At 35.4% G+C, this 13,576-nt stretch overlaps 6 protein-coding genes across 10 annotated transcripts; 2 read left to right on the top strand and 4 right to left on the bottom strand.

The window, feature by feature from the left end:
* Positions 1-127: 127 nt before the first annotated feature.
* Positions 128-2,156, bottom strand: LOC114946552 (methylenetetrahydrofolate reductase (NADPH)). Its single transcript, XM_029323092.2, has 5 exons — positions 1,936-2,156; positions 1,248-1,474; positions 786-946; positions 360-682; positions 128-286 (listed from the first exon to the last, which is right to left on the bottom strand). Exons 1-5 carry the CDS (start codon positions 2,154-2,156, stop codon positions 226-228), a joined length of 993 nt encoding a protein of 330 aa, XP_029178925.2. The 3' UTR covers positions 128-225.
* Positions 2,157-2,395: 239 nt separating this feature from the next.
* On the bottom strand, positions 2,396-3,151 carry LOC114946556 (phosphatidylinositol glycan anchor biosynthesis class P). Its single transcript, XM_029323101.2, has one exon. It carries the CDS (start codon positions 3,082-3,084, stop codon positions 2,701-2,703), a length of 384 nt encoding a protein of 127 aa, XP_029178934.1. The 5' UTR covers positions 3,085-3,151; the 3' UTR covers positions 2,396-2,700.
* On the bottom strand, positions 3,134-5,137 carry LOC146719674 (EKC/KEOPS complex subunit LAGE3-like). 3 transcript variants are annotated; one of them, XM_029323096.2, is made up of 4 exons: positions 3,934-4,394; positions 3,605-3,669; positions 3,353-3,481; positions 3,134-3,283 (listed from the first exon to the last, which is right to left on the bottom strand). In XM_029323096.2, exons 2-4 carry the CDS (start codon positions 3,619-3,621, stop codon positions 3,151-3,153), a joined length of 279 nt encoding a protein of 92 aa, XP_029178929.1. In that variant the 5' UTR covers positions 3,622-3,669; positions 3,934-4,394; the 3' UTR covers positions 3,134-3,150. The 3 variants fall into 3 exon arrangements, with proteins under 3 accessions (XP_029178929.1, XP_029178931.1, XP_029178930.1); XM_029323098.2 differs by lacking the exon at positions 3,934-4,394 and adding an exon at positions 4,794-5,137 and having other exon boundaries at positions 3,151-3,283; XM_029323097.2 differs by having other exon boundaries at positions 3,151-3,283; positions 4,005-4,396.
* On the top strand, positions 4,039-8,036 carry MFS16 (major facilitator superfamily transporter 16). 2 transcript variants are annotated; one of them, XM_029323085.2, is made up of 11 exons: positions 4,039-4,202; positions 4,274-4,476; positions 4,727-5,045; positions 5,226-5,304; positions 5,382-5,517; positions 5,603-5,968; positions 6,293-6,337; positions 6,642-6,837; positions 6,908-7,056; positions 7,377-7,679; positions 7,779-8,036. In XM_029323085.2, the coding sequence occupies exons 3-11, from the start codon at positions 4,769-4,771 to the stop codon at positions 7,845-7,847; spliced, it is 1,620 nt and encodes a 539-aa protein (XP_029178918.1). In that variant the 5' UTR covers positions 4,039-4,202; positions 4,274-4,476; positions 4,727-4,768; the 3' UTR covers positions 7,848-8,036. The 2 variants fall into 2 exon arrangements, with proteins under 2 accessions (XP_029178918.1, XP_029178919.1); XM_029323086.2 differs by lacking the exon at positions 6,293-6,337 and having other exon boundaries at positions 4,274-5,045.
* pen-2 (presenilin enhancer, gamma-secretase subunit) lies at positions 5,597-9,371 on the bottom strand. The gene is made up of 3 exons (XM_029323103.2): positions 8,848-9,371; positions 8,525-8,629; positions 5,597-8,442 (listed from the first exon to the last, which is right to left on the bottom strand). The coding sequence occupies exons 1-3, from the start codon at positions 8,906-8,908 to the stop codon at positions 8,303-8,305; spliced, it is 306 nt and encodes a 101-aa protein (XP_029178936.2). The 5' UTR covers positions 8,909-9,371; the 3' UTR covers positions 5,597-8,302.
* An 81-nt stretch (positions 9,372-9,452) lies between these two features.
* On the top strand, positions 9,453-12,717 carry LOC114946551 (transcription factor YY2). 2 transcript variants are annotated; one of them, XM_029323090.2, is made up of 3 exons: positions 9,453-9,993; positions 11,106-11,694; positions 12,027-12,717. In XM_029323090.2, exons 1-3 carry the CDS (start codon positions 9,504-9,506, stop codon positions 12,139-12,141), a joined length of 1,194 nt encoding a protein of 397 aa, XP_029178923.1. In that variant the 5' UTR covers positions 9,453-9,503; the 3' UTR covers positions 12,142-12,717. The 2 variants fall into 2 exon arrangements, with proteins under 2 accessions (XP_029178923.1, XP_029178922.1); XM_029323089.2 differs by having other exon boundaries at positions 9,454-9,993; positions 11,142-11,694.
* Positions 12,718-13,576: the final 859 nt, after the last annotated feature.

The raw sequence follows: 13,576 nt of genomic DNA, 5'->3' as shown, positions 1-13,576 counted from the left end.
GCGTCGTTCAGGCGCGGCTATAGGCGTGCAGGACCCCGTCCTAAATTCATGAACACGCAAATTATTCATATTTTGTGCACGTAATTTGAGAAATAGCTTCAGAAATTGTAAGAGTTGTACAATGAAATAAAAATAATTATATCGTGTTTATTTTATGTAATTACAGAAATTAATTTTTGATTAAGAATTTTTCTAAAATGTAGATTTTGAATACCGGCGAATTTGCTACGCACTTCCCGCTTTGGGGAATTCTACGCGCCTGCATATTTCCGCCACTAACGATAATCTACAAATGTATAATGCGATAATATACGATATATAATTTTTTTATTTATATGTCGTTATTGATATTTTGTTACCTGTTCAACGTAAATAGATGAAAACCGCATGTAGTTCCGCTCTTAATTACGTCTGTAATTATCTTCACAGTTAAATCAATTACAAATTTCCTTACTGCTTGATTGTCATCCTTTATTCGCGCCAAATCATCTTTAATTTCAATCGGGACTTCAAGCTTGCAAATATCTGTCATCTTTTCTAAACACTCGTAATTCATTGGTGCCAAAATTCCGGGAAGAATTGGAACCTCAATTCCGATGTTTCGACAGTCTTTCACGAATTTTATAAAAACTTGAGATTCGAAGCATATTTGTGTTATAATAAAATCTGCGCCTGCTTCTACCTGAAAATTTTTAATTGTGACTTTTTATTCAAATAAATATATGTATCATAAAATTAAAATTGCAAAATATAATTTGTTATTATGAATAAATATGAATTATTACTTTCGCTTTTAAGTAATACAAGTCGAGTTCCTTTGATAACGATTTCGGATGCATCTGTGGATAACCCGCCACACCTATGCAAAATGTGTCTCCAAATTCTTTTCTTATGAAAGCAACCAAATCCTCTGCATACTTGAAGTCACCGTCTTCGAATAATGAATCTGTAATTCAATTAAAAAATTAATGTATTTTTTTACATGTAATAAAATCGATGAAAATTAAGCTTCAAGGATAGATTTTATCGCGAATGATTTAAAAAATTATGATAATATGCAAATAAAATATCCTGGATCTATTGGAATATGTCGTAAAAAGTTACAGATATAATTTATTAGAATCTAAAAAAAAAAGAATATTAGAGATCTTTAGAAAGTGAAAGAAGAGAGAAAATTCTTTTGTAAATTTAGAATCTAGATTTTGACTGATTATAAACAAAAGGATTTAAAGAATAAGAAAAATTACCTCCTTGTAGAGCAAATATATTAATTATTCCACAGGCAAGAGCTTCCTTTAAAATACGAACAACTTCATCACGCTTTAGATCTTTTGCTGCTAGATGCAGAAGAGTATTTGATGGAAAGTTTTTTACCAAATCCAAAGGCAAATAGCTATCATTGCTAGAAGTTTCTTCATTATGCCAGGTTAATGCATAAAAAAGTGGCGAATACTTATCCATGTCCAGAAGAAGCCTAATTACATTTTTAAAAATATGCATTATACTTTGTTTTGTAGGAAAATAAAATTCAATATTCTTTATTTCAAAAAATTTAAAACCAATTGTAGATAAATGTTAACATTAATTTAAACACATCATGAATTATTTTTCTATTTACATCCATACATTGTAAAGAATGGTATTGCTAATTGATATAAGTTTCAAACTTACTTATATCATCTTTCTATTTATATCTATATTATTTAATTTAATCTTAGTTGTCTATATTATTTAATTTACATCCTCTACAATTCATGTCAAAAAGACAATGATCCATGATATGCAAGTTAACGCCATCATTTATTTTAATTATCTAAATAATTTCAATAACAAGTTATATATATTTAAAATATCATATTGAAAAAAAATTGCTTCTCGTATTATAATTTTTCTAATTATCATATTAACTGTGTAACTTCAATTGTTTATACAAACCTCTCATAAAATGTTTTGGGTTTCTTCACAGACACAATTTCGAAACTGTAAAAAATTTCGTTTCTACTAATTTTATCTTTTATGGATTGTCGCAGGTCCACGAAGTGATGGAAAGGATTTTCAATATGAGAACTGTACACTGTAAAAGGATCATCTTCACTTTTATGTCTATCAGCGTTACTTTTCTCATGCAGATTTTCCTCCAAAATAAACTTTCGCATTCTAGATTAACGAACAGAAATGTTGATATTCTCATTACTCAATCCATACTAACATTACTCAGCTCGTTATCAAATTATATAATGGAGCAAAAGTAACTATAGTATAGTAATATATGCTACAATGTAAGAATACACAATCTCTCATTGAAAAAAGAGAAATATTAATGAATCTTAATGGTTCTAATCTGCATACATTAATTACTATATATATTGATTAGTAATAAATGTGCAAAACAATATAAGTAAAATATCTGTCATATATTTGCATACATGATTTTACTGTAATAGTATTGTAATAACTTGTTTTAAAAATAATACAAATTGAGTTTTGGAATGTTATGAGAATGTTTTGTTCAAAAAAATTATTTCTTAGTTGCCTCAATTTATACTATTACATAACATTTTCCACTGTTAATCCACACTGATATATATATATTAAATTTATACTAATATTAGAAATAATATATGAAAATATTATTTCTAATAAATTGTATAATTCTTAAATAAAAAAAGTAAATTGTAACTATACATTATTAATTACAAGTTATTGTTTTCTCAAGTATAATTTCCTGCAAACATCTGTAATTGGTATGTCAGAGACAGCTGGAATTCCTCCTGAAATAGTCTCAGTTTTCTGCAGGGCGTGTTTATCCGTGATAGTGCATATATCATCGATATTCGGAGTAATCGACATATTGATAGCAGGATAAATCAGAAACGCGAACGTAGCGAGGGCAGTCAAAGCCCATATGGGAATCGCAATTGCCCAATACTTTGACGGCCAGTACGTCAGACCGAAATAATCGTGCAACACTTCGTCCGGGACTATCGCCCATATCGCGTACAATAGGAAAACCATATTCGAGCCTATATACATGGCGTATCCGTACACTGCTCTGGGACCGTAAGGTGCAGGAGTGTGCTCCATGATGCCTACGTATCTTGCATAACATTAGCTAAAAATTATAATACAAAAAAATATATCATACATGTATTAATCTTGATAGTGATTGTACATCGGTTCAGGTGGACCAAATTGTTGAATAGTTTCCGTGACTAGGAGTAAACTGTCGAAGAAGGCCCCAAGTCCTACGCGTACCTTGCGTGCTTCCTTCCCACTGAATGATCTGCAAAATTGTACACTTTAGTACAGCGATATACAAGAAAATTATTCTTACACCTTCACACATACTTACACTTTCAGAATGTTATTATTTAATACAAGTTTCTTTGTGACTCCGCTTCTTGGAGGTTCGTCGTCAACTCGAAGCACTTGATACGCAATCTCTGCTTCTCTGGCACTTGGAAAAGGCACAGAGAGATCTCTGTTTAGTGCTAAGGATTCTTAAGCTAAAGATGGCGTAAATAGAGTAGCAAGTTTTGCTACTGCAAAAGAAATTATTCTAAATTATTATAATTATTATTATAAATTATCATATAAAGGATACACTTTGAGGTCGCTCATGGCATTCTAGGCACTTGTTGGCTAAATTAAAATGTCCTTCCTGCTATTCTGCAAACATAGATTAAAGCAATATAAATATATTGTCATTACACTAGAAATATACTAATTAAAAATGCTATATAAATTGATAATGAATATGTTCATGTATACGTAGGACTTTAATTATATTAAAATTTCAGGAGTTTTAATAACCGGTTGGTGACCTCGAATTGAGGTTATATAACGTTCAAATTAACTTGAAATTTTATTTAAAAAATAGATTATATTTTTATTATAACAGATAACCCAAAACCGACCGCGAGATAAACTTACTTGCGTAATATATATAATCAATCCTGTATTTATCTAAATCTAAACAATAACAAAATCATCCGAGATCTTACGTTGCAATCAATTGCATCACTCTCGCAGTATCGATATCGATGTTATAATCGACTTTGTATATTCGAGAGCGCGTGTAGGCGTTGCTGACTTCACGTTTATCCCGTTCGTATTGTAAACATTCCATTGAAAAGAGAAAGGAAAAAAAAACATGAACGGGATATTGCATTTATCTGTCTGGGTCTCGTAATCTCCTTCGAGTAAGTGACAGCCTTCTCTGGACTCTCTTCTTTCGCTCTTGAACTTCGAGATTTTTATTTCTTTGTTCCAGGTTATGATTCACAGCTGCGTTTATTTATCACTTCATTGTCGTCACCTATCAGTTCGCAACTGCCACTCTGTCATGGATAGCTGATTAGTATTATGCCAGACGTCGTGAATATAACGTCGAGGAATTATTTAATATCCAGCATAATTATGACGCGTTATTTATATTATCTAAAATTGTAGTGTCAAAGGGATCTCCAGGCTCCTGTACGTCAATTTAGATAATTAGAATTTTTTAGATCATCAGAATACAATCCCGAATTTGTAATTCTTTATTTTATCTCAATCGTGCATTCTGCGTGTATGTGTTCAAAAGATAAAAATATCTTCTAAATGCAATATTATGTAAAGTATATATTTATGCATTTATTGAAACGAACGAATATAATGCAGTGTTTGATTTAATGATTAGGAATTTTATAAATTGATTATTAATATTGTAAATGCACATGACAAGAGGTGATTGAGCATCCAGCGTCATCAAAGAAAAATATTAAACATGAATGGACCAACAAGGGACGTACCATGGGGTCTCCAAGGCTTCAAGTATATGTGCAATGGCTGCTGCGAACATCGTCGTGTCAATCGAATGGCCTGGCATCAAGGAGGAATACTGGCCCTCACTTATTTAGCGTACACTTGTTACCATATGACTCGGAAGCCAATATCTGTAGTGAAGAGTGTCCTGACTCTCAATTGCAGCAGTTTGCAACCACCTCCGGATATTCCAGTGAATGACAGCAACCGTGACACTTGGTGCGACTGGGCTCCATTTGGTAAAAACAAATATAATACATAAATGTTAACATGGATTAAATATTGTAAGTAATGTAATCAATTATAATTAATATAATAATTATGTTACAATACAATAGTTATAATTTGAAAATAATTTCTCAATATTCATTCTTATGCATTGATTGCAACATCCAAAGATTATTTTTTTATTTTTACAGACACTGAGGATGCGCCAGCATTACTCGGTATGTTGGACTCGGCGTTCCTGTTCGCGTACGCGGCTGCAATGTTTCTCAGGTAGATAATTTGAAGTGACCTTACTCATTTGCCACAAAGCTAAAATACTTTTATGTAATGATCTTGTTTTTGTGCAGTGGCTTTATAGCGGAGAGAGCAAATCTGCGGTACTTCCTTTCTTTTGGTATGCTTGCATCAGGCATATCGAGCTACCTATTTGGAATCGCGAAACCATATAATATCCATAATTTATGGTACTTTATTTTTGTGCAGGTAAATATCAGATTAAAATAAAACATCGACGTATATATTCCACATAATTTCTTCTCTTCTTTTTTTTTTTTACATGTGATTACAGGCTTTAGGCGGAATTTTTCAAACTTCTGGCTGGCCTGGTGTGGTAACAGTTGTGGGAAATTGGTTCGGAAGAGGCAAACGTGGTTTGATCTTTGGAGTGTGGAACTCTCATACGTCTTTAGGAAATATATTAGGCAGTTTAATTGCAGCCGCGTACGTCGAGTCCGATTGGAGTTTGAGTTTTATAGTGCCTGGACTGATAATGGGAGCAGTGGGATTCCTCCTCTTCTTGTTTCTAGTGCCGAATCCCGTCGATATAGGATACAGCTCGCCAGCTTCTCTCGAATATCGGAAGATCGACGTGACGAACAGTTCGGACGATGATCAGGCCGATGTAGGTTCCGATTCTCGTAGTATCGGCGAGGACGTAAGTCGCTGTTGATAATATATTGTTATCTTCTCGTTTAGTAAATACCAGCACGCGTACAGCTGTTGTCTTTCAATTTTAGTCGTAATTGTAGAACTGTAGTGTAACACAATCGTTAATTAACACGAGTAATAGCATGTTCGTTAAATTATAAGCATGTTTTTTCCATCTTGAACGTTCCTGGAATTGTGTGCTTTCTCTCAAATTTCCTAATTTTTCAGTAATAGCAAACGCCATGATAACTGTTTAAGTTTACTTATTTTTAGTAGAATTATAGTTTGCACTACCATAATAAATAATCATCTACTGTGTACTACTACCTAGCGTGTCATCTATCGCTGTGTCTACCGTGAACAACTAGATACCAACGTAAGTGCATGCATTCTTTTGTAGCTAATACTATATTCTCACAAACATTATTTCAACGAAAGAATACAATGTGTAAATAATGCATGTATTATGTTACGCATATATTTAATTTATTTGCAACGCTCAAGTCATGCAAAAATATGTATCACATGCAGCAACATAATAATGTATTAACGTAAAATTTATCAAAAATTATAATTTTTCTCTCTAGAAGTAGTGCTCTCTAGTATATATAGATTGTATGTAAAATGTATATACTATTATATATAAATAATATATTATAATTTGTACATATTTTTAAAAGAATTCGGAACGATCAGAGACTAGCCCGATGCTATCAGGACACCGACGTATGCATAGCGTACCTCGTAACAACGCAATCGGATTCATGGGAGCCATAAAGATTCCGGGTGTTATCGAATATTCCTTATCCTTGTTCTTCGCAAAGCTCGTTAGCTATACATTCCTCTACTGGTTACCATTGTACATTGAAGCTTCAAGTATGTTGATATTCACAAAAATATTCTTTGATAAACAATGCAATTTTATAATTCTTGTAATTTTTTACAGCTAGGTACGGCGCAACTACGAGCGCGATTTTATCAATTCTTTTTGATGTTGGCGGGATAGTAGGCGCCATAGCAGCTGGTGTTGTCTCAGATCTCAGTGGCATGAGTGCTGTAACGTGCACTGTGATGCTTGGATTAGCATGTCCTGCGGTAAATGGATTTTATTTACAAATAATAATAAAGTAAAATGATAGCAAAAATTCCTGTGAAAATAAAGCTTGAGCAATATTGTGTCACATTTAGAAAATTTTAAGTCAAAATATTTACTTATACTATAGCAATGCATGCTATAATATAAGCAAAAATGTAGATTTAATCAATGATTGTTCGCTGATCATTTATTTATCCAACTTTCTAAAGTTTTATGAAATACTATCATTATATACTTTGACATGTTCTGATTTCATTGAACATTATAATACAAAATATAATTGCAAACATAAGACTAATTTTTTAAATACATTTTTCAGTTATTTTTATACAATTATATTGGGAACATCAGCTTAGGCGTCAACATAGTATTACTACTAATAGCAGGAGCATTAGTAAATGGTCCTTATGCTTTAATAACGACTGCTGTATCAGCCGAACTAGGAACTCATCCTAATCTAGGAGAAAATTCAAAGGCGTTAGCTACAGTGACTGCAATCATCGATGGAACCGGCAGTATTGGTGCTGCTGTTGGTCCGCTATTGGCGGGTATAGTGTCTCGATGGGCTAAATGGAATAATGTATTTTACATGCTTATGTGCGCAGACTTATTTGCTCTATTGGTGAGTTTATTTTCCCTTGTATGAAAATCGAAATTGTTTATTACACAGGTAACACTATATTTTGTCACATACTATCTATTGTATTTTATTATGTTTCAGCTTTTGTCCAAATTAGTTTATCAAGAAATAAGATTGTATGTGCAAAGACGGAGAGTCATACAAATTTAGAAACAAAACTTGCAAATTATTATATATAAACATGGAAGTACGCGATTTCACGCGTTTTTGGATCTGTGCTTGTATTCTCTCAAAAGTTTAGAAAAATGTTATACAGCATTCCCAAACAAGCCCAAAGTTGAAACATATGAGTCATGTAAATGTACAAAAAAATAAATCGTATATATATTTTTTACAGTATTTTGTTGCAATTGCTGTTGCAACACATGTAAATGCGAATCGATTTAAAAGGATAACAGCATTATTAGGTTAAAATTAAGATTTTCTAAAATATTTGTTTCTTAATCATCTTATATATGTGCTATAAAAAATTTTTCTTTTAATTATATATATATAAATATGAAATGTTACGCGAATTTATATTACGTAAGATTAATATACAAAGATTATTTAATATACATTTTTGTAATAAATTACTGCATACTAACAAAGTATCAACATTAAAGTCAAGGAATACCAGTAGGAATTATGTAGCTGATAGCATCAGCAAAGTCACCCCAAACAGCTCTTTGAGTTTGAAAAGTAATTATCCAAGCTAATAAAGCAGCTGTCCAAATAGTTGCTCCTATAGCGGAGAAAATTACATCTGAAAGAAACAGATGCGCATATTATTATGAGAGGAGAATTTAAAGTATGCTCATATAGAATACATTTAAAAATCAACCAACATTTCTTAATTTGTTTTTGTTCCTCATAAGGTGGTGCAACAAAAGCCTCCTTTGAGAACCAAATTGCATTTACAGCCCATAGAAATGGCAGCAGTGCAAAACCAGCTGTAACAAAGAAAATATTGTAAGAACAACAGACATTTGGCTCTTTTAGTTCCGCTGTAGTTACTCTTTATATTTTAATTAAATATACATTTATAATATCTAGAGGAAGAGAGAGAAACAAAAGAAATATTAAGCATAAACAATAGAGATTTAAATTAATTCTGAACTTGACAATTTATTTTTTTAAACCAAATGTAATATAAGCATTAGATACATACCATGAAAATAGCATTTACAAAGGTGTAATTTCTTTTCGTTGGGTACTTTGGACAAATCCATCTCGTTATCGACGTCTCCTAACCTTCTGTCACACAAGTCCTTTAAATCACTGTATCTTCCTTATCTTCTTTCAATCAAACGCCAATTAATCACATCGAGTCACGTATCATCAATCGTAACGCGATTCCTAAATTGCGCTCATACAAACATCTTGAATATAAATAAAGGAAAAAAAACCTACGAATGACAGCTCCGAGAATTTCGACGCATTTTCAATATGGCGGTATATTTATATTCATAGACATAATAGAAAATAGATTCCACAAAAGTATTAGCTCGAGAGAAAAAAGCTCAGTGCTACTTACAAACATTTGATCCCTTTGTCATTTAACAGTAAAAGAAATAAAAGCAAATAAATCAATTGTATCTATTTCGAAAAAGAGAGACGCGTGTGAAAATATCTCGCTATCTCTTTCGACGCGTCGTCGCCAACTTCACGGGCCATCTAGGTCTCGCTGCGTCTATGGCCGCGCTTGATTGGGCGGCGCGCGGCGTCACGTGACTCCCCGCGCGGTCACGTGACCCCGCGAGACGCCCGAGTCCCCGCTCGAGTCGCCCCGTGTCAGCCACGGGCCAGCCATTTTGGTACGGTAATATGGCGTCGCCGCCGGAGATTAATATGGCGTCCTCGGACATAATAACCGAAGTGGAGATTCAACCGGATATCCAGGAGGTCGAGATAGAGGCGATACCAGTGGAGATACCGTGCGAGACCGTGGAGACGACGATCGAGGGCGAGGACGGGCAGCCGATGATAGCGCTGCAGCCGCTGCCGGAGCCGGGCCGCGAGGAAATCATACTGCAGACCCAGGAGGAGATAGTCGGCGCGGATCCGTTAAGCGTGTACGATCAGATCCCGGTGCCGGAGAACGACATTTATGTCGAGTCGAGTCCCGGGCCGTCCCGGAAGGCCACGAAGAAGGCGCGCAAAAGCGGTGGTACGCGATTCCGCGCGTCCGAACACGCGATCTTCGGCGAGATGGCCACGGAGACCAAGGCTAGGAAGTGGGAGCAGAAGCAGGTGCAGATCAAGACGCTCGAGGGCGAGTTCTCGGTAACGATGTGGGCGTCCGGGACGGACGACGGTGAGTATCCCGATGACATTTCTACCCTCCCTCCCGTCCTTAAGGTCGACCTTTTCCACGGCCCTGTCCCGCTCTATCCTCTGAAATAAGGAAGGAGGTAAACGCGCTCTCGGGCCTCTCTTTGTCTCTCTTCGGGCGGGCCATACGCACTTCCGGTGCACGACGCTCAGATCGATACTGCGTCGCTCTGCCTCGCTGGCCCGCGCGGTCCTCGACGAGCGAAAATCGTCGACCCGGAGCCCGAGCGTCCGGCCGCTTGACAGATCGGCGTTGTTTGTTTTGATCCTCCGAACGCCATTGTGCTCCGCCACGGGGGCAGCCATATTTTGAAAATGGCCTCTTTTTACGGCGACGAGCTGCTGCCCGCCGCCGAGAAATGGCGGCGGAGCTCGTCTGCGGGACGAGCGACGACGCCACCGGACGCCGTCTCCGATGGTCGTCCTCGGGAATCTCGTCCGATTTACGCGCTTTTCGAAGAGAAACGAAGAGGGAAGAGGATGCGTTTATCCCTGGGAAAATAATATGCCGTGAATTTTGACAGCTCGAAGCGCATGAGACAAGTTGGAAGAAGGGAGCAACGCTCCGACTTCTGACGTCACCGGATAGCCATGCTGCATCGCGAGCTTATATATATCAAATATAAAAGCTTGAGGCGCGTCGATTACGTTAGTAGATTTACTCCCTGTTTTTTGCGTTATTGTGTAAAGAAATAAATCATGTTTCTTGGATTCAAAACAGTTTTCGAATTTATTGTCTCGTAATTTCCGGCGAAAACAATCTGCGTGTTATTGGAGATAATAATATAGCGGGTGTCCCGTTATACTCCGCGATCCTCTATCCTCTAACAAATACTCTTTTTCAATCAAAAATTATATTCAAAGTCTTACAGTTTCAAATTCAAGTTGCCCATTTCGATTTTTAAAAAGAAAAATTAATCTTATATTTATATTTTAATTATATTTTTCGATAATTATTTATATTATATATAGATATATTATATAAATTTATAATATAAATAAAATAATTATCCAAATATAATTAAAGAATCTAATATAAGCGTAAGACAAAAATTCCTGCAACTTTTCATTTCGAATTGTTTGTTTTTGTTAAAGGTAGCGTACTATTAGCGCCTGATCTGAATGTTCCAGATGAAGGTTCGAATCCAGAACCGGATCCAGACTACACAGAATACATGACGGGCAAGAGCAACGCCAAGTTCAACTCGAACAGCTCGGTGTCCGATGGGATGCCGGGGTTGGATCTCTCGGATCCGAAGCAGCTGGCCGAATTCGCACGACCCGGTCACAAGCTGAAGGTGCGCAAGCCACCGGTGATGGACGGTGTGGAACGTACCATCGCCTGTCCGCACAAAGGATGCACGAAGATGTTCCGGGACAACAGCGCGATGCGCAAGCACTTGCACACGCACGGACCCCGGGTGCACGTGTGCGCGGAGTGCGGCAAGGCCTTCGTCGAAAGTTCCAAACTCAAGCGACACCAACTGGTGCACACGGGCGAGAAACCATTTCAGTGCACGTTCGAAGGTTGCGGGAAGAGGTTCAGTCTCGACTTCAATCTACGTACTCACGTGAGAATTCATACCGGCGACCGGCCCTACGTCTGCCCCTTCGACGGATGCAGCAAAAAGTTTGCGCAATCGACGAACCTCAAGTCGCATATACTAACTCACGCGAAGGCTAAGTAAGTCGTCGCCTCGTCAAGCGAAATTTGATACGAGAATTTTTTGAATTTTTGTTTCGAGAAATTTGAAAGAATCTCTGGAGAATTAGATGACAATCATTCCGAATGTGCGTTGATATTAATTCGCTTTTTAGTATGAATAAAAATGGCTGCGTTCAGCAGAAGAAGTAGCTTTGTCAAATTTGTAAATCTGATTGGTGTATGTTCTTCATCTTAACTGAACGTAAGAGCATGCACCAACAGTTGTAAAGCGGCTTCTTCTGCCGAACGCAGCCAATTCAATGTAGAAACTGCATTATCTAACGAAATGTTATCTTATCGAATGATTCCAGGTCAAGGAACGCGATTGGGAGACAAGTACAACAAATTCAACTTCAGCAGCCTCAGTTTGTCCAAGTTGAAGTTGCAGATGTGGACAATCAACAGTTCATTGTCTACGCTGATTAGCCCCCTTAAATATTGATCTCGTGTATCCTTCGCTACTGAACACTATTACTGAAATATCGTAATCATTAATTATTAATCTAAACAGTGTAAATATTTTCATGGAACGTGCAAGCAATGTCACAGATGACACAGGCAGTAGAGTACTGCCTCGAGAGAATTAATGAAAGGATTGATCGATTGATGGAATAATACCTCTGTGCTTAGATACGAATTATTTGAAAAATATCTAGAGCACTTTATATATATATATCGCAAAAAGAAAAAACAAAAATGGGCAAATAATGTTAAGTTACATTACTTAAAAAAAGAAAGAAAGAAAAAAAAGAAAAAAAAATATATATATATATATAATGTACCTTCTAAGGTAACGCAAGCTAGACTGTGACGCGCACTGCTCAATCTCTTGTGAACAAGCGAAATCGAGTGCGCTCGCATTACACATCTAATACACATACACATATATACACAGACACTCGACTGTATATATCTATAAATATATATAAGTACAATTAAAATATTGTATACAGTATATTTTGGAGAAATTCAGATGAGAATAAATCACGAAGATGCATCTTTTTCCGTCGGACTCAATTGTACCATCTTAGTAATACTTACGACTTTTACACTGTATAATGCTGAAACTTGTTGATAAAAGTTATTAAAGAAGAAAAATGAAAAGAACGCGTGTGTATAACGTGTATTAAAAAAAATCCGTAAATATCACGTAATTTCTAACGAATAAACATTTGGTACTGTTTTTATTATCGTTGATTAAATCGCGTCTAAAAGATATTGCGATATTTAATATAAAAAAATGTAATACATGTAAGAATACATGTAAGAAAGATATCAGTGCATATCCGTGATATTTGCGAAAACATTGTAATGTATGCACGCACATCGGTTTATCTAACGACTTCAATCTAATAATTTCGATATCTTGAAATTTGGAGTAAGAAGCAATATATAGTTATGGATATAGATTTAATGTCGATTGTATAAGAATAATGATTGTTTCGCGCGCGCAAATCATTCATTGATCACAATTATTATTCGCATATCACAATTTTTTACGCGGTATATAGCAAATGATATAATGTGTATAATCTGCACATATTGACGAAATCTGGATAATTTATTTCAATTCTGCAAAGTAAATAGATTTAGAGAAAAAAAAAGAATTTTTTGCACAGCTGTGTGTTAATATTTTCTTGTATAATCTTACAAAGTCTTTTTATATATATATAAAAAAAAGAAAACTTGATTTTTAAAATTATATTTATAATTTGATATAAATCTATTCTATCAATAAACTATCATTTCTATTTATTTCTGCCTTACAGGATTTCATTATACCGCATATTATACTTATCTCTCCTTTTTCTCTTTGTTTTCTTTGTACAATATGAAAAACTATATTTTAATGTATTATATT

Source organism: Nylanderia fulva, unplaced genomic scaffold (genome assembly GCF_048542155.1).
Source record: "Nylanderia fulva isolate GAGA-0341 unplaced genomic scaffold, ASM4854215v1 Scaffold9, whole genome shotgun sequence".
NCBI classification, from domain to species: Eukaryota; Metazoa; Arthropoda; class Insecta; order Hymenoptera; family Formicidae; genus Nylanderia; species Nylanderia fulva.
The sequence above is the reverse complement of the archived record's forward strand: the minus strand, read 5'-3'. Positions and strand labels throughout refer to the sequence as shown.